The 25,308-nt window shown below is 36.9% G+C and overlaps 1 protein-coding gene across 2 annotated transcripts in view; it reads left to right on the top strand.

Annotated features, from left to right (window-relative positions):
- Positions 1–25,308, top strand: part of SHOC1 (shortage in chiasmata 1) — a 124,406-nt gene that overhangs the window by 26,684 nt on the left and 72,414 nt on the right. The window contains exons 4-5 of one of the 2 annotated variants that reach the window (XM_011740363.3): positions 4,349–4,436; positions 9,382–9,566. In XM_011740363.3, the coding sequence (XP_011738665.2) occupies positions 4,349–4,436; positions 9,382–9,566 (273 nt within the window). Of the gene's footprint in view, positions 1–1,522; positions 1,548–4,348; positions 4,437–9,381; positions 9,567–25,308 lie in introns of those variants that run through there. The other variant, XM_071078157.1, reaches the window with a different exon arrangement.

The raw sequence follows: 25,308 nt of genomic DNA, 5'->3' as shown, positions 1-25,308 counted from the left end.
GCTCTCAGTGGGTTTTAGACTGGTAAGGAGGATACAGCAATAAAACCATTAAATATGTAAACTAGTATCTGATATTGATAAATATATAGAGAAGAGACAGTAATGCTAAGTGATATGAAATTGCGGGAGTAGGGAGTGCTGTTTCCTAAGATGGTTAGGGAAATGTCTCTCTGAAGAGGAGGACATTTGAGTTGAGACCTGAATGGTGAGAAAGCAACAACCATGAAAAATATGGGGGAAAAGCCTTTCAAGCAAATGCAAAGTTCCTGACTCAAGAATGAACTTGATGTGTGTAAAGACCAGAAAATTAAGCTATTGTGACTGGGTAATGAAAAATGGATTGAGAAGTAGGCAATTTCTGAATAAGGCTTTGTAGGCCATAACAGGGAGTTTGTTTATTTATTTATTTTTTATTACAGCTGCAATAGACTGACTGTGTCCCCCTAAATTTATATTTGAAGGTGGGGCCTTTGGGAGATGATTAGGATGGAGTCCTCATGAAAGGGATTAGTACCCTAATAAAAGAGACCCCAAAGAGCTCCCTTGACTTTTCTGCCATGTGAGGCCAGTAAGAAGACAGCCACCCATGAACCAGGAAGTGGGCCCTCACTAGACACTGAATCTTCTGGTGCCTTAATCTTGGGCTTCCCAGCCTCCAAAACTGTGAGAAATGAATGTTTGTTGTTTGAGCCACCCAGTCTATGCTATTTTTGTTATAGCAGTGTAGACTGACTAAGACAATTGTGGATATGGAAAGTCACTGGACAATTTTAAGAAAGGGAATGATATAACCTGATTTATGCTGTAGAAAGATAGTTATGATTGTCTGGAGGATAGAAAGGGTGCAGATTAGGAGTCAAGAGTAGAGACAGGGAAATCTATCAGGGAGCTATTTTAGTAGCCCAGAATCTAAACTCTGGATAAAATATTATAGTGTCTTGGACAAGGCTTATAGTAATGGAGATGTGAGATGTGCTTAAAATCTAGCTTATTTTACAAATTGTCAACAGTGAGGGTATTACAAAATAGAATAATGAAGATTTTCTTCTAGGTTTTTGACCTGAGAAACCAGGTAGATGACAGTGCCATTTCCTAAAATAGGGAAAGGCTTATAGAGAAGCCAATTTGTGGCCAGAGTCAATAACTCTGCTTTGGCCAGATTATTAGGCATCTAAATGGAATCATTAAGAAGGCAATTGGTTATATTAATCTTGAGCGCAGCTGCTCAGGACAGTTCTCTGGGTGGCCTTGACCTCCTTTTCTCACTTGAAGTTCTTAAGAATAACTATAAAATGTGCTGGGAATGCAACATTCAGAGATAAAGGAGGAGCTAGCCAGAGCAGCCTATGCTCTGTCCTTCAGTTCTTTAGCCCAGCACGTCCTTTGACCTCAGAACATCAAACCCAGGTGGACTGCTTTCTGGGGTTCTTCAGCTGCTGTGCAATTGTGGCACATGAAGACTTCATTTGCCCTGGGCAGCTTTCCTGAGACTCACAGGACCAGTTCACAATGAATCCTAGGCTTCTGTTGTCCCTTGTTACCTATCTGTAAGTAATACATCTGCTTCATGTAACTTCCTGTGTATGGGTATTCTGTCTCACCATACTCAGACAAGTTGGTAATCAGTACACAGTGAACCTGCTTCACAAGCTGGAGTTTCAAATTGGAGTTTTCAATATGCAAATTACATATAAACCTGTGAAACTAGATGAAGTCACTGAGAGCATGAGTATAAATAGATTAGAAGGCCTAGGACAGAGCCCTGGAACACTCCAACAGTTAAAAGTCTGATGTAAAAGGAGTTACCTAAGAAGCAAGACAGGAAAATCAAATGATTCTGGCGTCGAATTCTAAAGAAGAAAGTGCTTCAAGAAGGTAGTAGTAGTCCAATGCATTGGGCTTGTGTTAAAAGCTCAAGTTATCTGAGGATAGTGAGTTGACCATTAGCTTGACTAAATGTAGGTCATTGATGACTTTGACAAGAGTGGTTTCCCTGGAATATTGGTTATTAATATGATTGGAATATATTTGGAGTGTGATAGGAATATATTGGAATATGATTGGAGTATGTTGAGAAGATAATGGGAAGTGGGAAAGTGAGAGAGTGAATTTGAATATTTGGGGGAATTTTGCTATAAAGAAAAATTTTTAAATGATGGACTAACTTATGGGAGAAGTGGAGTAAAGAGTTATTCTTTTTTGTTTTTGATGTGTGGTTTTTAAACAATACAGGATGAGACAGACTGTAAAATGTTTGCCAGTGGAAACAATTTTGGTAAAAAGAGAATAAGACAATGCAGGAAAGAAAAAGGATAACAGGAGTAAAAGGGGATAAGATCAAGAGCACAGTTAGAGAAGTTAGTATTCAGTAGGAACTAAAATAATTCTTCCCCTGTGTAGATAGGAAGATAGGGTTTGTAGGTACTTATGCCAGTAAGTAGGTAGAATTGGTGGTGGAAAATGAGGTAGTTCTCTGTATCAGTTTTCTATGTGAAGGTAAGGTCATACACTGAAAGTGGATAATGGAATGAACACTAAAGATTTGAAGGGGTAATGTGTGAATTAGCTGTCTTAAAGAGCAAGAAAGCCAGTTTTGTTTTTGTTTGTTTCTTTTTTGTTGTTGTTAACCTCATCTGTGGTCAAGAAAGCCAGTTTTATTAACGGGTATACTATTATCATCTGTCAATGTTGGGTGGCCATTTGAAATTTACAGTCATAATTTGGAATGAGTTCCTTTAGCATGGCTGGGTGATTTTTTTTCCAGTAATTTTCAACTGTTTTAGTGTACATACACAGAAAGTGTAGAGTAGGGGTTGTCCTAAGTTGGTAGAAGAGAAAGAGAGGCAAGAGAATCAAGAGTCTTTGAGAGCAATGGTTATGGGACTGGCTATGGAACCTAAACTATTCTAAGCAATTTGCATGCCACATTACGCCACATTACATTTAATCTTTACAACAACACTCTGAAAAGGCTATTCTTCCTAGTTTGTACATTAAAACAAAACAAAACAAAAAACGGAGGTGCAAAAAGATTCAGATATTTACCCAATATCATATAGTTAATAAATAGCAGTCCAAGGATTAAAATCTAGGCAGAGTGTTTCCAGAACCTGTACTCTTAACCACTAAACTTTTTTCTTTTTTTATTTTGATATGGAGTCTCACTCTGTCTCCCAGGCTGGAGTGCAGTGGTGCGATCTCGGCTCACTGCATTCGCTTTCCAGGTTCACGCCATTCTCCTGCCTCAGCCTCTCCAGGAGCTGGGACTACAGGCGCCCACCACCACACCCAGCTAAATTTTTTGTATTTTTAGTAGAGACGGGGTTTCACCGTGTTAGCCAGGATGGTCTCAATCTCCTGACCTCGTGATCCACCCGCCTCGGCCTCCCAAAGTACCACTAAACTTTTGTATTTTTTTTTCATATTTTTCAATGAGGCACAGGCTTAGATGTTAAATGATTTGTTAAAGATAACAAAACTAGTAAGAAGTAACACTGGTGGTAGGGAGAACACTCAGTTGCATATTCTGACAGTAGTATATGACATGGTCTTTCTCCTTAAGGAACCAAGGGTCTAGTTTGGGAGATAAGCTATATACACATACAAATTAATTAATTAATTAATTAATTTATTTATTTATTTACAAAGTCTCACTCTGTCACCCAGGTGCCCAGGCTGGAGTGCAGTGGCATGATCTCTGCTCACTGCAACCTCTGTTTCTCAGGTTCAAGGTATTCTCCTGCCTCAGCCTTCCAAGTAGTTGGGACTAGAGGCATGCACTACCATGCCAGCTAATTTTTGTAATTTTAGTAGAGATGGGGTTTTGCCATGTTGGCCAGGCTGGTCTCGAACTCCTGGCCTCAAGTGATCCACCTGCCTCAGCCTCCCAAAGAGCTGGGATTACAGGCGTGAGCCACTGCGTGCCACCTACAATTTTAAATATAGGACTGTATACGGTTGGGTCTCCAAGTGTTACAATATTATGGCCCTTCAAGGAGAATGTATCAGCTTGAGCTGAAAGGGTTAATAGAAGTTTCATGAGGTATAGCATGAGCAGTTGAAAAGGACTATTTGGAATAGTAGTGCTGTATAAGCAAAAGAGAGTCTATAAAATGAGGTGACATGTTCATGTGATATTGTTCTAACTGTAGTTGATTGAGGCGCAGGGGTAGGTTGATGATAATGAGGATGACTATTTAAATATTTGGAATCAGGTATCACTTTGGCAAAAAATACATTTGTGAACAAATGAAGATAAAATCATAATGTAAAAGGTGAATGTTTGACTTTCTTGAATTAAGTATAAAAGAAAATTCTAGAGATTAATGTTTACCATTATTCTTTTTAGTCTCAGCTGTTTCAGTTCCGGGAATGACAGATACCTCAGTCTTGGACCAATGGAAAGCAAGTTTCTTTGTGGAGGATTTCCTTGAGAAGTATGTATCCTTAATCTCAAATTTCTCTTTTACATCTAGAAGAAGATAAACACTAAGTTCTCCAGATACCTAAACAGGGAAAATCTCTTCCTTTATTTCTTCATGGATTTTCTTCTTTTATATGAAGAAAAGGTCCTAATTTGAACCACAAAGGAGTGGTTAATAAGGGTGACTTATATCTTCTTTTTTAATTAGTAAACTTTCAATTAGTTTATCAATTGGTAAACTTTCTGTAGAAAGTAGCTATAGAAAGTCTGTTATATTAAAATTAGTCTTTTTTTCTCCTATATTATAAATTCAGATTTAAGGCTATTTTGTAATATATTTGGTCAAAACATTATTTATTATTTAAGCATTCATCAAATATTCATTATCATCCTATATATTAGATACAAGATACAAAAATGAATAAGACATAGTCTTAACCTTCAAAGAACACAAGAAAACAAGGAATAGAGTTTTATAAAGAAATAATTACAATACAATGTGCAAAGTACAATGACAGAGATAGGAACCCAGAGCATAATATGAGGAAGAACATCTAACCTGTTCTACATTGTAAAGGTAGACATAAAGTAGAGATTTTGGTGCAATTTAATAATTTACTCTTTTGTTTCACTTCATGCACAGAATGCTGATCTGACCTAGGAAAGATTTTGTTATTATTCACATTTTCAAGTTTCTATAATTTAAATTTTCCTTAGTTGTGCTTAAAAGAAACAAAAAAACATTGAAAGGTGTCTAGACTCTGGATACAGTGAAGTCCAATATACCATCTCTGTCATCTAGGAATTTAAAATCAGGTTAGGAAAATAATAGATAAACATAGAAAAAATTGGCCGGGCGCGGTGGCTCAAGCCTGTAATCCCAGCACTTTGGGAGGCCGAGACGGGTGGATCACAAGGTCAGGAGATCGAGACCATCCTGGCTAACACGGTGAAACTCCGTCTCTACTAAGAAATACAAAAAACTAGCCGGGCGAGGTGGCTAGTCCCAGCTACTCGGGAGGCTGAGGCAGGAGAATGGCGTAAACCCGGGAGGCAGAGCTTGCGGTGAGCTGAGATCCGGCCACTGCACTCCAGCCTGGGCGACAGAGCGAGACTCCGTCTCAAAAAAAAACAAACAAACAAACAAAAAAAAAAACATAGAAAAAATTAACAATGTAAGAATTAAATGATAATATAGGATGACCAACATAAAATCTATTACAAGGCATATAGTCAATTAGAAGTATGTATCATATGAGTAAACTCCTAGCAGCGAGGAAACGGAAAGGTATAGTGAAAAAAGCTCTGCACTATGAATTAAAATATGTAGCTTTTAAGCCTTGACTGGAAAAGTCAAGTGCTAACTACTTTGCTGGTCATTTTACCTGTGACCCTCATTTTACCAGTATGATGATGATGGATCAGTTCTTCTCAAACTTTACTGTACATATGAATCCCCTGAGGATCTTATTAAAATGCAGGTTCTGGTTCAGTTAGTCTGTTTTGGAGCCTGAGATTCTGCATTTCTAATCTATTTCTAGGTGGTATTGATGCTGCCAGTCCAAAGACCTACCTTGAGTAACAAGATGCGAGATGATCTCTAAGATCTCTTTTCACCTTATGAGTTACATTGGTAGAGCTGTGCATTTGTAACTAGGAGAGGTCAGCTTCACAGAAGTAGGAATTGAGCTTGGGCTGGGCAATCAAAGAGAAATTAACTCGAGAGAAAGCATTTTGGGCAGAGGAAACAGCATGTCTCCAGGCATAGACACGGGAATATGCAATAAGTATTTAGCAAAGGCAATAATTAGGCTAGTTCGGTGAAAACTAAATTATTGTTTCATAAGGTAAAAAAAGATCTTAGAGATCATCTCGCATCTTGTTACTCAAAGTAGGCCTTTGGACTGGCAGTGTCAATACCACCTAGAAATAGATTGGAAATGCAGAATCTCAGGCTCCAAAATGGACTAACTGAATCAGAATCTACTTTCTGTCTATTGATTTGCCTATTCTAGATATTTCACGTAAGTGGAATCATACAATATGTGCTTTTATTGTGATTGGTTTCTTTTACTTAATATAGTGTTTTCAGGGTTTATCCATGTTGTCACATGTATCTGTGCTTTATCTTTCTCTCTCTCTTTTTTTTTTTTTTTTTTTTTTTTTGAGACAGAGTTTCTCTCTGTCACCTAGGCTGGAGTGCAGTGGCGTGATCTCAGTTCACTACAACCTCCACCTCCCAGTGATTTAAGTGATTCTCCTGCCTCAGCCTCCCGAGGAACTGAGATTACAGGCACCCACTACCACACCCAGCTAGTTTTTTTGTATTTTTAGTTGAGACGGAGTTTCACCATGTTGATCAGGATGGTCTCGAACTCCTGACCTCAGGTGATGCACCCACCTCAGCCTCTCAAAGTGCTGGGATTACAGGTGTGAGCCACTGTGCCCAGCCCATTCATAACATTTTTTTACCACCTGAAATTATGTCATATACTTATTTGTCTATCTTCCTGTTAGCAGATAAGCTCCATGAAGGAAAGAACTTTGTTTGGTTTAACACCCCATTCCCAGTATCTAGAATGGTGTTAGCACATTGCAGACACTCAATAAATAGTTTTGTTAAGTTTGCAAATTAATAAATAGGAGTAGATGAACTTACTCAAAAAGAATGATATAGAAGGAAAGCAAAGATAATCTAGGGTAGAAACCTGGGAAAGACCAGTGTCTACAGGTTATGCAAAGGAGGAGGCACCAGTGAAAAGGGAATAAATATATTGGACAGGGAGGTAGATGAGGAGAGCTGGGAAACACTGATCTTCATAGATCTTTTATATCTACGGAAAGAAAATTTACTAGGTAGTCTCAAAACTGTAGTACGAATTATTGTTATACAGTGCTGACCCTGTCAGTAACATTTATTTTAAAAAGACAGCACCTATGTAAGCACTAAGTTAAGTATATAATGATCCACATAGGAACCAATGATCTTAATGAATAATACGGACATGGAAGAGTTAAAATATTTTTTCTTCTACCTTGTATTTTCTTAGAGTACAGGATAAATTCTAAAGCTTTCTCCGCCTGTGATTTTAAGATATGACACAATTGGTCTTTTCTCCAATTGGAGAGTTACATTGATTTTGGTTCTTTCAGTCTGTACAAGAGAATTATTAGGGCTGAAATATTCCAGGATATCAGGAAAAACGTATATTAGGATGTATAACTAAGTTGCCAATAATATATTTATCTATTGGAAGATCTCTTGTAATGCCAGCCATTCTAATGGTATGATACAGATAAACCTGTATCAATCAGGAAACAGGTAAGGGCAAGGTTAAAAGAGCCAAAAAGATGTCCTCAGGACTAGCAACAGTAGGAAGTTGAAACTGCCTTCGCAAAAACTGTAACTGAGGAAATTATGACAGTGAAAGAGATCAGACCTAACTGATGCCATCCTGCCTGTAACCTTTAAGCTGTCCTTGTTCATTCCTGGGTGTAGGCTGAACTAACCTTGGGAAGGAATTTAGTGTATGATTTGACTCTGAAACAAAATTGATAATAGCCCTTTCCTGAAAAGACCCACTTTTTGCCTGGGGGGCCAGGCTGCCTTTGTAGGACTAACAAATTCACTATGAGATTAGAAATTTTGGTTTAGGGGTCATGCGGCCTCTGGCTGCAAGAGTCTGACCGTCTCCAAATTGCTGCTCAGGATAACATCACTATTGTAAAACCCAAGATCAGGGCTTGAGATATTTTGCAGACCCTGCACTCTACAGTTCAGCTGATACCACCTAGCTGGTAATCTGGCTCAACCAGTTCTGCGATCCCACACAGGAGCAGAAGACCCCAAGAAAACCTCACTCACCCCTTATATTTCCATCTCCAACCTGACCAGTCAGCACTCTCCACTTCCCAAGCCCTTACCTGCCAAATTATCTTGAAAAACTCTGATCCACAAATGCTCAGGGAGACTGGTTTGAGTAATAATAAAACACCGATCTCCCACACAGCCGGCTCTGCGTCTCTATCCATTGCAATTCCTCTGTCTTGATAAATTGGCTTTGTCTAGGCAGCGGGCAAGGTGAACCTGCTGGGCAGTTACAAAGTTGCTACCACCCTAAGATTGAAGGAACAAGGTGCCTGAGCAGTTACCAACCTAGTAAGGACTACAGGAGCAGGGCTGTCTGACAGAAGATGTAACTTTTGGTGGAAGAGTGCAGCCAATTCCAAACTGTGGCCCAACAGAGAAGGATTTGGGAGGAATGATATTGCAACCTGTCTCTCTCACCTTTGATCTTCTGCCAGTGCTTTCCATGGCTGAACCCAACCAGAAGCCAGAGGACAAGGAAGCTTGGTTAGTTCATAGAGGTTAGCTTCCCAGGTTACGGAACAGAACATAAAAGGCTGGGTAATTTTATTGAGGAACAGACACTGAATATCCAGCACAAGGGTAGTTTGGCCATGTGTGGCAAAACCTAAAAATCTGTATACTTTTAACTTCATCATTTCTGTTTTTAAGAAATTTATTTGAGATTATTAGTGCATATAGATGTTCTTTGCATTGTTGCTCATAATAGCAAACAATTATAATGAACTTAAATTTCCAACAATAGAGAATTGGTTGAATAAATTATGATTCGCTAATACCCTATTTATTCATTCAAATATTAGGTGAATGTATATAGATTGACATGTAAATGTGTTCATGCTTCATTTTTTTTACAGAAAAGAACAGGTTATAGAATACTGTTGTCATTAGTCCACTATTGTTTAAAGATTTTTTTAATTGAGAAATTTACACAATTTTTATATTCATCTTGAATGATGGGAATATAGATGTTTCTTCTCTGTGTCTGTTGGAATTCGATAATTTTTTCCACAGTGGACATATATTATTTACTAATAAAAGTGTTTTAAAACAGGACATACATAACATTAGTAATTTTATACTGTCACAGAAAAACAATTACAAGAATGGTGACCCAGATTAATTGTGAATTTGAGGAGGTTGTTCCAAGTTCAAATCCAGACTCCCAAATTGAAGTAGAGGAGGTCAGTTTATACACCCACATGGACTACAATGAAGTCTTTACCCCTGTCAGTTGTTTAGAAAAATATTCAGCACTTCAAAACCAGAACCAAGGTAAAACATTTATTTTATATTGTTGTGAAACATTTCTTACTGATATACACATATTCATTTCAGTGAATTTTTTTGTTTGATTTGAATGAAAAATTTTTTATTAAAGATCCACCTGCATAACTCTAAGTTTTACCATATTAGGGCAGTACTTTCCTCATTCATATTAATCCTCTTTGTAAGTTGGGTTATTTTTGGAGTTTAAGTTGTCTGGGCCTCAAAACAACCTGCAGAGATTTGATCATAGTATGCCTTCAACATACTGCTATAATGATATTGGCATCTTTTACAGATCCCATGATATAGCAATCCAGTGTAATATTAAATTACTGTATTATAAAGTGATTATTATATTTTAGTTTTTAAAACATAATAAATATTTTCAATCTCATCTGATTTATGCGAAAACAAGGTTCAAAGTGGAGATGGAATAGTTCCAGCATTAAGTTAGGAAATATACTCAGTTTTACAAACATACTGTCAAAAATAATTAAAAGTAGGCCTGGCACAGTGGCTTACTATGCCTGTAATCCCAGCACTTCGGGAGGCCAAGGTGGGTAGATCACCTGAGGTCAAGAGTTTGAGACCAGCTTGGCCAAAATGGTGGAACCCTGTCTCTACTCAAAATACAAAAATTAGCCAGTCGTGGTGGCAGCACCTGTAATCCCGCTGCTCAGGAGGCTGAGGCAGGAGAATCACTTGAACCCAGAGGGTGGAGGTTACAGTGAGCCAAGATTGTGAGACTGCATCTCAAAAAAAAATAAATAAATAAAAATAAAATAAAATAAAATAAAAGTATATTTTATTCAAACTTGATTCCAAATGTCTCATCTTACTAGAGGGTGTTGAATTCTTTCAACCATGTAAAAACTTGCTGAGGATTGCCTTTCTTATATGTATAACAGCCTATTCTTTTTTTAAATTATAGAACTTAAGGTTCTATTACGTAATTATTACTATCATTTAAGAAATGCTATAGCTTCAACATGAAAAATAATTTGATTTTTTTACTGTTATTTTTATGTAGATATATAAATTATGTATAAAAATTTCAGCAATGGCAAATAGCTGTGTGATGATATATATATATAGAGAAATTCCTCTTATAGTTGGAAGAGATACAGAGATTAGTTGTATTAAGGACTAAAACTTGAGAGCATGATGTAATAGAAAGAGCCTGAATTTGGAGTCAGAAGACTTGAATTTTGAGTCCAAGTCTACTCTTAAAAAGTGGAACATCACTTGAGGCCAGGAGTTTGAGACCAGCCTGGGCAACATAGCAAGACCTTATCTCCACAAAAAGATTTTTAAAAATTAGCCAGATGTGGTGGCACTCCTGTAGTCCTAGCTACTTGTAAGGCTGAGGTGGGAAGATTGCTTGAATCCAGGCATTCAAGGCTGTAGTAAGCCATGATCATGCCACTGCACTCCAGCTTGGGTAACAGAGTGAGACCCTGTCTGGAGAAAAAGAAAATTTTTATGATTTTAAGTTTTCTTCTCTAATTTATTTCTATTATTTATTCTTCTATTTTTAAATAATTTTGTGGGGATAAACTAATATATGTAAGTTTATGTGAGTATATTTAAAGAGATGGCTTGTAAAAACGAATGGGTTACACAAACATAGCTATTATAAATGTGGCAAACTAGAAGCTACTATTGGCTAGAATCAACTATTGACTGAGAGAAAATATGCTTGAATTTCCCAAATGCCATATCCTGTATTTCCTCAGGTGTCCTGTGTCACCGGACATCACTTTATAAATTTAGATTTTCAATTTTATTTATTTTCTTTGCAATTATATCAGTTACTGCCAGATTTGTAGATACTTTGGTCTTATTGTCTAAATCAAAAGAAACATAGTATATTTTTGGATTTGTAAATATGCTATGTCTTATAAGAATTATAAATAATTACTAAATTATAATTTCAAAACACGTATCTTTAAAACATAAAACAGTTGCTGGTTTTCTTTTATGGGTGTTGGTTTATTGATATTTACTAATTTTTCTACAATGTTCACATATTATTTGTTAATACATGAAGCTGTTAAGCATCCCTCTAGATATCGTGGGAACATACAAGCAAATATAAATGTAGCTTCTATTTTTATTTTTAAAAATAAAGTTAGGCCAGGCACAGTAGCTCATGCCTGTAATTCCAGCACTTTGGAAGACCAAGGCGGGTGGATCACCTGAGGTCAGGTGTTGAAAACCAGCCTGGCCAACATGGTGAAACCCTGTCTCTACCAAAAATACAAAATTAGCTGAGCGTAGTGGCGGGCATCTGTAATCCCAGCTATTTGGGAGGCTGAGGCAGGTGAATCACTTGAACCTGGGAGGTGGAGGTTGCAGTGAGCCGAGCTCACACCATTGCCCTCCAGCCTGGGCGAGAAGAGTGAAACTCCATCTCAAAAAATAATAATAATAAGTAATAAAAATAAAATAAATAAAGTTGCATATGCATATAGTGTAGAGAGTCAAATAGTTTGTTAAAGTTTACAGTAAAAAGCAGTAATCATACTTGTGGTTTAAAACGGTGGCACAGAAGCAAGCTGGCTTCACTGCTCATACAGGAAACCAAAAATGAATATACAGTGCCAAGATTTTCACTAGCAACAACTCACATCTCAAATATGAGGATGAGACAGATCCTAGGGACACAGAGAAGTGAAAAAACTTCAAGCAGGTGGTAGGAGAATCCAACTTCCACATCCATGATGCCCCACCCTGCCCATTCTGCCTGACAACAACCACATGGAAAATCTTCCCCCAACTAATGGTGTCTATGCTGGAAAAAGTGAGAGTGGAAGAGTCAACTAGCTTTCCCTCCATCTTGGATTCCCTGGCAGGAGACTGTTCTTTTTTTAACCCATGGAAAGCATCATGACTGCCTGAAAGGAGAGACAAAGAGGGGAGAAGGGGCTACCTTCCCCAGCCTTTCCAGGCAAAGGAGCTGATTCACAGCAGCTAATTTGTGCCACAGGTCCCTTGGGCACGAACTTCTAGCCAGACTTCTGTCACTGTTGGGATAATGTTTTTCAGACTCTCCCATTTGGAGAAGACAGTGCCCTGACTATTTGCTAGAGGCAAGGCAAACCTGGGCTTAAGATACCACCTATAGCCAAGAAAAAGGCAATATTAGTGAAGATTTGCTAAGAAAATATATCCAATAAAAACCAAGACAAGTTGAACAGAGGAAGCTGGAATAAATAACCAATCCTTCAGTGCAAAGACATAGACATATATCCACAAGAAACAACACTGAATAGGGAAATGTGACCTTTGCAAAAAGACAAAGCAAAAATCCAGTGACTGACCCTAACAAGAAAGTCATTTGTGAGTTCTCTGACCAAAAATACAAAAGAGCAGTTTTAAGGAAATTCAGTGATCTCTAAAATAATACAGAAAAGCAATTCAGAAATTTGTTGGAGAAATTTAACAAAGAGAATTTAAAAAATTTTTAAAGTTAACTTTAAAAACTCAAACAAATTTTGGAACTGAGAAATACATTTGCTGAGCTGAACAACTCATTAGAGGCTCTCAACATCTGAATGGAACAACCAGAGGGAAGAATCAGTGATATCAAAGACCAGCTATTTGAAAATACAGTCAGAGGAGAAAAAAGAAAAAAGAAAGTGAAAGAACAAAGACTGCCTACAAGATACAGAAAATTACCTCAAAAACCAAATCTAAGTATTCTTGATGTTCAAAAGGGAGCTGAGCAAAGGCAGGGGGTAGAAAGAAATAATACAAAATTTTCCAAAGCTTGAGAAAGCTGTAAATCTCCAGTACGGGAAGGTCTGATAATACCCAAGAGATTCAACCCAAATAAGACTACCCCAAGGTATATAATAACCAAACCCTCAAAGGTCAAGGACAAAGAGAGAATCTCAAAAGCAGCAAGAGAAAAGAAGCAAATAACGTATAAAGGACCTCCAATTCTATGGTAACAGACTTTTCAATGAAAAACCATACAGACAGGAGGGAGTGGAACAACATATTCAAAGTGCTCAAAGAAAAAAAAGTCATCCAAGAACATTGTATCTAGCAAAATTACCGTTTGAATATGAAGAAGAAATAGTCTTTCCCAAACAACTAAAATTCAGAGAATTCACCCCCATCAGACCCATCATCTTACAGTAAATGCTAAAAGGGGTACTACAATCTGAAAGGGAAAAAAAAAATTAACATACGAAAAGAAAACTTTTCTTTAGTTATTCACTGGTAAAATTAAGTACATGAATACTTAATTTTAAGAATTCTCTAGAATACTGAGAATACTCTGTTACAATAATTGTAGTGTGTAAGCACTCATAACCCTAGTATGAAGCCCAATCAAAAACAATAGCGATAGCAACCTGTTAAGAGATGTAATATTAAAATATGTAAATCCAGACAACTTAGTCAAAATGTAGCATTTTGTGTGTATGTGTGTTTGTCTTTGTTTCTATTCCTTTCTTTGTAATCTAAAATATTATCTCTTTAAAATAACTTTTTAAATCTATACAATGTTTTTTGTAACCCTCCTGGTAACCACAGCCCAAAAACCTACAATATATTCACTAAAAATAAAAAACACCAAATTAAAACATATTACCAGAGAAAATAACCACAAAAGAATACAGTAGGAAAGAAAGGAGTGTTAAAACAATCAGAAAATGGGCAACAAAATGGCAGTAGTAAGTCTTTACTTAATAGTAACACTGAATGTAAATGGTCTCAATTTTCCAAATAAAAGGCTTAGAGTGGCTGAAGGAATTAAAAAAAACAAGACCAAACTATATGCTGCCTTCAAGAAACTCTCTTCACTTATAAAGTCACACATAGACTGAAAGCGAAGTGATGAAAAATGATATTCCATGCAACTGGAAACCAAAAATAGCAGGAGCAGCTATACTTATATAAAATAGACTACAAATCTAAAACTGTAAAAAGAGACAAAGATGATCATGTTAAGCAAGAGGATATAACAATTATAAATATCTATGCACACAACAGCAGAACTCCCAAGTGTATAAAGCAAACATTAATATATCTAAAAGGATAGACTGCAATATAATAATAGTAGTGGACTTTAACACCCCACTCTCAGTAATAGACAGATCATCCAGACAGAAAATCAACAAAGAGCATGAACTACACACTAGAATAGGCCTAACTAACATTTACAGAACATTTTACCCATATGATAGCTAACTTCATATCATGTATTTTGTGCTGCAGAATACATATTCTTTTCATCAGCACATGGAATATTCTCCAGAATAGACCATATCTTATGCCACAAAATATATCTGAAAACATTTTAAAAATAGAAATAATATCAAGTAGCTTTTCTGACCAAAGTGAAATAAAACTAGAAATCAGTAACAAGAAGAACTTTGGAAAATGCACAAACACATGGAAATTATACAACATGCTCTTAAATGGCCAATGAAAAAGTTAAGAAGAAACTCTTAAAATTTCTTGAAACAAATAAATGAAAATGGAAATAAAACATACCAAAATCTATGGGATATGGCAAGAGCCCAGTACCAAGAGGGAAGTTTATAGCAATAAATGCCTGTTTCAAAAAAGTAGAAAGACTTCAAATAAAATAACGTTGCACCTCAAGGCACTAGAAAAGAAAGAACAAACCAAACCCCAAACTGGTAGAAGGAAAGAAACAATAAAGATCAGAGCAGACATACATGATACTGAGACTAAAAAATAATACAGAAAATCAACAAAATGAAAAGTTGGTTTCTTGAAAAGATAAAACCTCTAGTTAGATTAAGTAGGAAGAGAGAAAACCCAAATAAATAAAATCAGAAATGAAAAAGGAGACATAATAACCAAGACTTCAGAAATACAAAGAATCATTAGCGAGTATTATGAACAACTATATGCCAACAAATTGGAAAACTTAGAAGAAATGGATACATTCCTGTACACATGCAACCTATCAAGATTGAATCATGGGCCAGGCATGGTGGCTTATGCCTGTGCCCTAGCACTCTGAGAGGCTGCGGTGGATGGATCACTTGAGGTCAGGAGTTCAAAACCAGCCTGGGCAACATGGTGAAACCTCATCTCTACAAAAAAATGTTAGCCAAGTGTGGTGGCATGTGCTTGTCCCAGCTACCTGAGAGACTGAGGTGGAGGATTAATTGCGCCTAAGAAGGTTAATGCTGCAGTGAGCTGTGATCATGCCACTGTACTCCAGCCTGGGTGACAGAGTGAGACCCTATGTCAAAAAAGGAAAAAAGTTTGAACTATGAAGAAATAGAAAACCTCAACAAACCAATGATGAGTAATAAGATTGAAGCCATAATAAAAAGTCTCTCATCAAAGAAAAGCCCAGGACTTGATGACTTCACTGCTGAATTCTACCAAACATTTAAAGAACTAATACTAATTCTACTTAAATGCTTCAAAACAATTGAAGACGAGGGAGTATTTCCAAACACATTCTACAAGGCCAGCATTACCCTGATACCAAAACCAGACAAAGACACAACAACAAAAAAGAAAACTACAGACTAATATCAACAATGAACATAGATACAAAAATCATCAACAAAATACTAGTAAACTGAATTTAACAACACATTAAAAAGATCATTCACCATGATAAAGTGGGATTCATCCTAGGGATGCAAGGATGATTCAACATATGCAAATCATTAAATGTGACACATCACATTCAAAGAATCAAGAAGAAAAACCATATGATTATTTCAATAGGTGCTGAAAAAAGCATTTGATAAAATTCAACATCTCTTTATGATAAAAACCCTCATCAAAATAGGTATAGAAGGAACATACCTCAAAATAATAAAGGCCGTATATGATAGCTAACTTCATACTGAATGGGGAAAAATTGAAGGTCTTTCTTCTAAGGACTGAAATAAGACAAGGATGCCCATTTTCACCACTTTTATTCAACATAAAACATGAAGTCCTGGCCCGAGCAAAAGAGAAAGAAATAAAGGGCGTTCAAATTGGAAAGGAATAAATCAAATTAGCCTTGTTTGTAGATGACATGATGTTATAATTAGAAAAACCAAGGATTTATGCAATTTACCCATGTAACAAACCTGCACATGTACCCCTTGAACCTAAAATAATATTTAGAAAGAAAAATTTTAAAAACCCAAAGACTCCACCAAAAAAACTGAGGTGATAAATGAATTCAGTAAAGTTGCAGAACACAAAATCAACATACGGCTGGATGCAGTGGCTCACGTCTCTAATCCCAGCACTTTGGGAGACCAAAGTGGGTGGATTACCTGAGATCAGGGGTTTGAGACCAGCCTGACATGGTGAAACCCCGACTCTACTAAAAATACAAAAATTAGCTGGGTGTGGCTGTGTGCACCTGCAATCCCAGCTACTCAGGAGTCTGAAGGAGGAGAATCACTTGAACCCTGGAGGCGGAGGTTGTAGTGAGTCGAGATTGCACCACTGTACTCCAGCTTGGGTGACAGTGAGACTCCATCTCAAAAAAAAAAAAAAAAAAAAAATTAACATACAAAAACCAGTAGATTTATATACACCAACAGTGAACAATCTAAAAAAGAAATCAGGAAATCAATGCCATTTACAATAGCTACAAAAAATATAAAATACCTAGGAATCATTTTAACCAAAGAAGTGAAAGATCTATACAAGAAAAACTATAAAACTCTAATGAAAGAAATTGAGGAGGACACAAAAAAGGAAAGATATAATATTTCATACTCATGAATTGAAAGAATATTACTAAATTAATGTTCCCAAAATAACAATACTATCCAAAGCAATTTACAGATTCAATGCAATCCCTATCAAAATACCAAAGAAGTGAAAGGCCTGTACAAGAAAAACTATAAAGCTCTGATGAAAGATATTGAGGAGGACACACAAAAAAGGAAAGATAAGTATTTCATACTCATGGATTGAAAGAATTAATATTGCTACAATAGCAATATTATCCAAAGCAATTTAGATCCAATGCAATCCCTATCAAAATACCAAAGACATTCTCCACAGAAATAGAAAAATAAAACCCTAAAATTTAAATGGAACCACGAAAGACCTCAAATAGACAAAGCAATCCTGAGCAAAAAGAAGAAAGCTGGAAGCATCACAATACCTGATTTCAAAATATACTCCAAAGCCTTATTAACCAAAACAGCATGGTACTGGCATAAAAACAAACATATAAACCAATGGAACAGGATAGAGAACCCTGATATAAATCCACTCATTTACAGCTAACTCATCTTTGACAAAGGCACCAAGAACATACAATTAGGAGAAGATAGTCTTCAATAAATGGTGCCAGGAAAACTAGATGACTATATGCAGAAGAATGAAACTAGATCCCTATCTTTCACAATAAACAAAAATCAAATAAAAATGGATCAAAGACTTAAATCTAAAACCTGAAACTATGAAACTACTAGAAGAAAACACTGGGGAAGTGCTCTAGGACATTGGTCTGGGCTAAGATTTTTTGTATAGGATCTCAAAAGCAAAGGCCACCAAAGCAAAAATAGATGAATAGGTTTACATAAAGATAAAAAGCTTCTGCACAACAAAAGAAACAATCATAAAGTGAAGAGGCAACCCACAGAATGGGAGAAAATATTTGCAAACTATCCATCTGACAACAGATTAATAACCACAATATACAAGGAGCTCAAACAACTGGACAGCAAAAAGCAAATAATCCAATTAAAAATGGGCAAAAGATATGAACAGACACTTCTCAAAAGAAGAAATGGCCAACAGATATATGAAAAAATGCTCAACATCACTAATCATCAGGGAAATGCAAATCAAAACCACAATGAGCTGACCAGGCGTGGTAGCTCATGTCGGTAATCCCAGCACTTTGGGAGGCCAAGCTGGACAGTTCACCTGAAGTCAGGCATTTGAGACCAATCTGGCCAACATGGCAAAACCTCGTCTCTACTAAAAATACAAAAATTAGCCAGGTGTGGTGGTGGCCACCTGTAATCCCAGCTACTCTGGAGGCTGAGGCAGGAGAATTGCTTGAACCCAGGAGGTGGAGGTTGCAGTGAGCCAAGATTGCGCCACTGCACTCCAGCCTGGGCAACAGGAGCGAAACTCCATCTCAAAAAAAACCCAAAAATAAAAAAAAACGCAATGAAATATCACCTCAGTTAAAATGGCTTGTATCAAAAAGGTAATAACAGATGCCAGCAAGGATGTGCAGAAAGGGGAACTCTTTTTTTTTTTTTTTTTTTTGAGGCGGAGTCTTCACTCTGTCGCCCAGGCTGGAGTGCAGTGGCACCATCTCGGCTCACTGCAAGCTCCGCCTCCCGGGTTCGCGCCATTCTCCTGCCTCAGCCTCCGGAGTAGCTGGGACTACAGGCGCCCGCCACTGCGCCCGGCTAATTTTTTGTATTTTAGTAGAGACGGGGTTTCACCGTGTTAGCCAGGATGGTCTCGATCTACTGACCTCGTGATCCGCCCGCCTCGGCCTCCCAAAGTGCAGGGATTACAGGCGTGAGCCACCGCGCCCGGCCAGAAAGGGGAACTCTTGTACAGCATTTGTGGAAATGTAAATTAGAAAAGCCACTATGGAGAACAGTGTGGAGACTTCTCAGCTAAATCAAAAATAGAACTACCACATGATCCAGCAATTCCACTTCTGGAAAAGAAAGGAAATTATATCAAAAAGACATCTGCACTCCCATATTTATTGCAGCTCTATTCACAATAGCCAAGATATGTAATTAACCTAAGTGCCCAGTAGTGGATGAATAAACAAAATGTGGTATATCTATACAATGGAATATTATTCAGCCACAAAAAAGAATGAAATTCTGTCATTTCAGCAATATGGATGGAACTGGGGTCCTTTATGTTAAGTGAAATAACCCAAGCACAGAAAGACAAATATTGTATGTTCTCACTCATGTGGAAGCTAAAAAAGTGAATCTCATGAAGTTAGAGAGTAGAATGGTGATTACCAGAGGCAGGGAAGGGTAGCAAGGAAGGGGGATAAGGGGGGAAAAAGAACATAATGTATGTATGTATGTATGTATGTATGTATGTATGTATGTATTTTTTGAGACAGAGTCTCGCTCTGTCCCCCAGGCTAGAGTACAGTGGCGCGATCTTGGCTCACTGCAAGCTCAGCCTCCCGGATTCAGGCCATTCTCCTGCCTCAGCCTCCCGAGTAGCTGGGACTACAGGCGCCCGCCACTATGCCCGGCTAATTTTTTGTATTTTTAGTAGAGACAAGGTTTCACTGTGTTAGCCAGGATGGTCTCGATCTCCTGATCTCATTATCCGCCCGCCTTGACCTCCCAAAGTACTGGTATTACAGGCGTGAGCCACCGTGCCTGGCTTCATAATGTATTTATTACCACTGAACTGTACGCTTAAAAATAGTAAAGATGGGCTGGGCGCGGTGGCTCACGCCTGTAATCCCAGCACTTTGGGAGGCCGAGGCAGGCAGATAATGAGACCAGCCTGGTCAACATGGTGAACCTCTACTCAACATGGCCACCTCTACTAAAAATACAAAAGTTAGTCATGAGTGGTGGCATGTGCCTGTAATCCCAGCTACTCAGGAGGCTGAGGCAGGAGAGCCTGGGAGGCGGAGGTTGCAGTGAGCCGAGACCGCACCACTGCACTCCAGCCTGGATGATAGAGTGAGACTCTGTCTCAAAAAAAAAGTAAAGATAGTAAATTTTAATAGGTGTATTTTACCTCAAAATATAAAAATACAAAAAGAAAGGTGGAAAGAACTTGGGTCCCTGAAAATATTGTCAAGCTTGTTTTGTTTTTGTTTTTGTTTTTGAGTCAGAGTCTTGCCCTGTCGCCCAGGCTGGAGTGCAATGGCGCGATCTCTGCTCACTGCAACCTCTGCCTCTGGGGTTCAAGTGATTCTTGTGCCTCAGCCTCCCAAGTAGCTGGAATTACAGGTGCATGCCACCACACCCAGCTAATTTTTGTATGTTTAGTAGAGACAGGTTTTCCCCGTGTTGACCAGGCTGGTCACGAGCTCCTGGGCCCAAGTGATCCTTTCACCTTGGCCTCCCAAAGTACTGGGATTACAGGCCTAAGCCACTGTGCCCAGCCAAAACCCAGAGTTTTAATCTTTGGTATAATTCTTCGTTATATTCAGCCAAAGGTAATATTTGTATGCTTTTTAGTGTGTTTTTTACTTAGATTTTATAAACACTTTTCTGTGTCATTTTATATTTTCCACACCATCAGTTAAAATGGTTATATAACACTTTTTTTTTTTTTTTTGAGATGGAGTCTTGCTCTGTTGCCCAGGCTGGAGTGCAATAGCATGATCTCAGCTCACTGCAACCTCTGCCTCCCGGATTCAAGCAATTCTCTCGCCTCAGCCTCTCAAGTAGCTAGGATTATAGGCATGCGCCACCACATTCAGCAAATTTTTGTATTTTTAATAGAGACAGGGTTTCACCATTTTGGCCTGGCTGGTCTCAAACTCCTGACCTTAGGTGATCTGCCTACCTCGGCCTCCCAAAGTGCTGGGATTACAGGCGTGAGCCACCACGCATGGCCAACACTTTTCTTAAAAGCAGTAATTTCCTGACTTCATCAACCACCCCTTATTTTTTCAATCTCTAGAGGCAACCACTTTCAACTCTTTGAAACAGTTTTAAAAGAAACTATATTCCTTTTGTCATTTATTTATCTGTATGACATGCTTATACTGCTATTTCCTGATGTTTTTCGTTTTAGACCTTATATATTGACCTCTCACCATGAAAGTAAAGACGTCGCTGTCCTCACTCTTTTTACACTGTCGCTACCACGTCCCCCCACACTTCCTATGGTCTACCCTCCCAATGTAGTTATAACTTTGGTTATATCAGTATTCTGTATTTATAGACTTGTGAGTCTTTAAATACTATTTGTAGCTGAAAATAGTATTGTGTTATTCAGTAATTTCTTTCTTGTACAATAGTCCCACCTTATCCACAGGGGATACATTGCAAAATACCCAGTGGATGCATGAAATCACTGATAGTACCAAACCCTATACAATATATACAATGTTTTTTCTTATACATACATACTAGTGATAAATTTTAATTTGTAAATTAAGCCCAGTAAGAGGTTAACAGCAATAAATAGCTAACAATAAAATTGGAGAATTTAGTAAAACAAAGGTTATTTGAACACAAGCACTGCAATACAGGGACAATCGTTCTGATAACTGAGACAGCTACTAAGTGACAAATGAATAGGTGGCATATCAGTGTGGAAACAGTGCACAAAAGGATCATTCACATTTCGGTGGGACTGAGCAGGATAGCACTGTATTTCATCATGCCACTCACAACACTGTGCAATTTAAGGTATAAATCGTCTATTTCTGGAATTTTCCATTCAATATAGTATTTTTGGACTGCAGTTGACTAGGGGTAACTAAAACCTTAGATAAGAGGAGATTACTGTACTCTGTGAAGTTAATGCTGGTTTTCTGGTTTTTTGTTTTATTTTGTTTTCTATGTATTTGGTACATAGAACTTGATCCTGAAACTCTCCCCTGTTTGTCTAAATCTCTTCTTAATACATTGAAGCATCAAGTGTACCAATAATTTTATCTTTGGGGATTTTAGTTCTAGAACAAGTCATTATCATCATCATCCCTGAGGATTCTGTTCACTTCTTTCTTGTATTGGGCCTCCTGTTTCTTCAACCTTGTAGCTGCCAGTTTAGTCAGTTTATTCCCTCTTTTTAGTAGAGTACTTCTACTCATGGCCTCCTGAGAATAGGAATGTAGGTAGTAAATTTTTTTTTAAACTTCCATATCCAAAAAGTCTTAAATCTATCCTCACATTTAATTGATAGTTTGACTAGTTATAGATTCCAGATTATATTTTTTTCTCAGAATTTCAAAGGCATTATTCCATTCGATTCTAGCTTCCAGTATTGCTGTTGAGAAGTCCAGTGCCATTCTGATTCCTAAATATTTTTTACAAGATCTTTTCATCCTGAAAATTTGAATGATATTTTTCTTCCAGTGTTGTGAAATTTCACAATGGTGTGTGCTTTGTGGGTCTATTGTTATATATTAGGCTTGATACATGGTATATCCTTCCATGTAGATACTTATGCACTTCAGTTTTAAGACATTTTCTAGAATTATTTCTTTGATGATTTTTTTCTCTTGTTCTCTCTTCCTGAATCTCCTATTGTTCATTTATTGAGGTCTTTAATGTCTTTCAATAAAGTTAAAAATTTTTCTTCATAAAGATTTTATATATCATTTATTTTTATATATTTTTTATTTTCTTCAGAAATGTGTTACATATCTGATTTATCCATAAGTACTCTATTTTAGCTGCCGTTACTATTTATATTTCTAAATTAAAGTTTCTGTTTATTGCTTGTATATAAGAAAAGGCAGTTGATTTTTATAGTGTTGTCATATTTTGCTACCTCTTAAACTCTCATAGTATTTCCAATTACTAATTCTAATATATATAATCATATTATATGTAAATGATGGCTATTTCTTCCTTTGCAATATTTACATCTTTTTTTTTTTTTGGTCTGACTATGCTGACTAAAACCTCTAGAACTTTGTTCAGTAGAAACCATGATGTTTGCTATCTTATTTCTGATGGTAAAGAAAATGTTTCTAACATTTTATGTGTATGTCATTTTCAACGGTGAAGCGTTAGAAGCATTTCCTTTAGTGGGTTGAGGAAGATTCCTTCTGTTCCTAGTTTGATAACAGCTTTTAATCGTGAATGAGGATTGAATTTTATGTTTTTCTACCTAGGTTAAGATATCTACATCTTAAATATAAAGAATGTCCCTTTAGTAAAAACTCATAATTCTGTAAGTCAAAGATAAATTGTTTTGCTATTGTGATCATACTATGTATGCATGATATTATTTTTAAATATTAACATGATCTTGGGAATATTTTATTTTATGCTTGAGTTTTCTGTAAAAGTATGTCTTTTTCTTTTTCTTTTTCTTTTTAATTGAGACAGGGTCTTACTGTTTCTCAGGCTGGAGTATAGTGGTACAATCACCTCTCACTGCAGCCTTGAAACCCCCGGGCTCAAGTGATCCTCCTGTCTTAGCCTCCTAAGTAGCTGAGACCATAGCTGTGCCACCTGCCTGACTAATTTCTAATTTTTTTGTAGAGACAGAATCTCCCTATGTTGCCCAGGCTGGTCTCAAACTTCTAGGCTCAAGCAATCCTCCCACCTCAGCCTTCCAAAGTGCTGGGATTATAGGTGTGAGCCACCGTGCTAGACAAAAGCATGGCTTTTAATGACTGCAGTTTTTAATCTTATGTATGCATCACACATTTCCAAATTTGAGACCACTAATGTTTTTAATTGCAAATATATATATAAATAAGTATTCTTATTTCTAATTATTTCCTTGGCATGAATTCCTAGAAATTGAACTATTTAGTATAAGTGCTTTTTCAGCTATATGTCCACTAGTATGGTATGAGAATGCCCTGTTTATGCCAGCATTATCATCATTGAATATATTACTGCTGATGTTGTGGTAATACATTTAAACCAATGTGATGGGCAAAAAAATTTTATTTTTACTTGCATCTTTAAAATTACTGGTGATCTCTGTTGTTGACAAGCTGGGCATAAAAAAGTAAATTAATAGAATTACTGGTCTTTATTGGCCATCTGCATCTTTTTATTTTGTGAAATGATTTTCTCTTTTGTCTATATTTTGACATGTATTTTATCTTTATATGTAAAGGTATTAACTCCAAATGTGTTTAACTTGAACCTAATCAATTCTGCCAATTGTTTTCTTTTATGGTTTCTTTCATTCCTTTTATACTTAGAAAATTCTTTCTTAATTAGATAAATACTTATTTGTATTTTCTTGAAGGTACATGGGGTTGGTTAGTTTGTTTGTTTGTTTTTTTGTTTGTTTTGAGATGGAGTCTTGCTCTGTGGCCCAGGCTGGAGTTTAGTGGTGTGATCTCAGCTCACTGCAACCTCCGCCTCCCAGGCTCAAGTGATTCTCCTGCCTCAGCCTCCCGAGTAGCTGGGATTACAGGCCCCCACCACCAAGACCAGCTAATTTTTTTGTATTTTTAGTAGAGGGGGGTTTCACCATGTAGGCCAGGCTTGTTTCGAACTCCTGACCTCCAGTGATCTGCCCACCTCAGCCTCCCAAAGTTCTGGGATTACAGGCATGAGCCACCAGGCCCAGCTGAAGGTATAAATTTTATTTTAGATTTTGATGTATGTTTAAAAGTAGGAATAAAAAATCTTTTTCCAAGTGTTTTGACTATTGCTCCAATATCATTTATGAAATAGTCCTTTCTTTCCCACTGATTAGAAATGCTACTCACATTATATATTAAATCCTTAACCACATTAGAATTCATTCTGGATTTTCTATTATGATCTCTTTTGCCTATTATTGTGTCAGTGTCATATAATTTTAACTATTTAATGTATAATTATAATATATATTAATAATCTCCTATTTTATTATTTTTTTCTACTCTCATAACTATATTCTTCCAGATTTACTTTGTAATCACTTTTCCAAGTTCTAAAACAGACCTCTTGAAATGGTAATGGGATCCTTTAAAATTTTACCCATAGTCTTTCTAGCTAGGAAAGTGTTTTATCTTGCTTTTTTTTCAAATTTTTAAAAAAAGATCTTCAATAAAGTTTTATCATTTCCTGCATACAAATTCTGAATATTTTTATGTTTAGTCCTTGATAGTTCACAAATTGGTGTTTTTATG

The sequence above is a fragment of the Macaca nemestrina genome, chromosome 14, assembly GCF_043159975.1.
Source record: "Macaca nemestrina isolate mMacNem1 chromosome 14, mMacNem.hap1, whole genome shotgun sequence".
Taxonomy (NCBI): Eukaryota; Metazoa; Chordata; class Mammalia; order Primates; family Cercopithecidae; genus Macaca; species Macaca nemestrina.
This window is presented reverse-complemented; position numbering and strand designations above follow the sequence as displayed.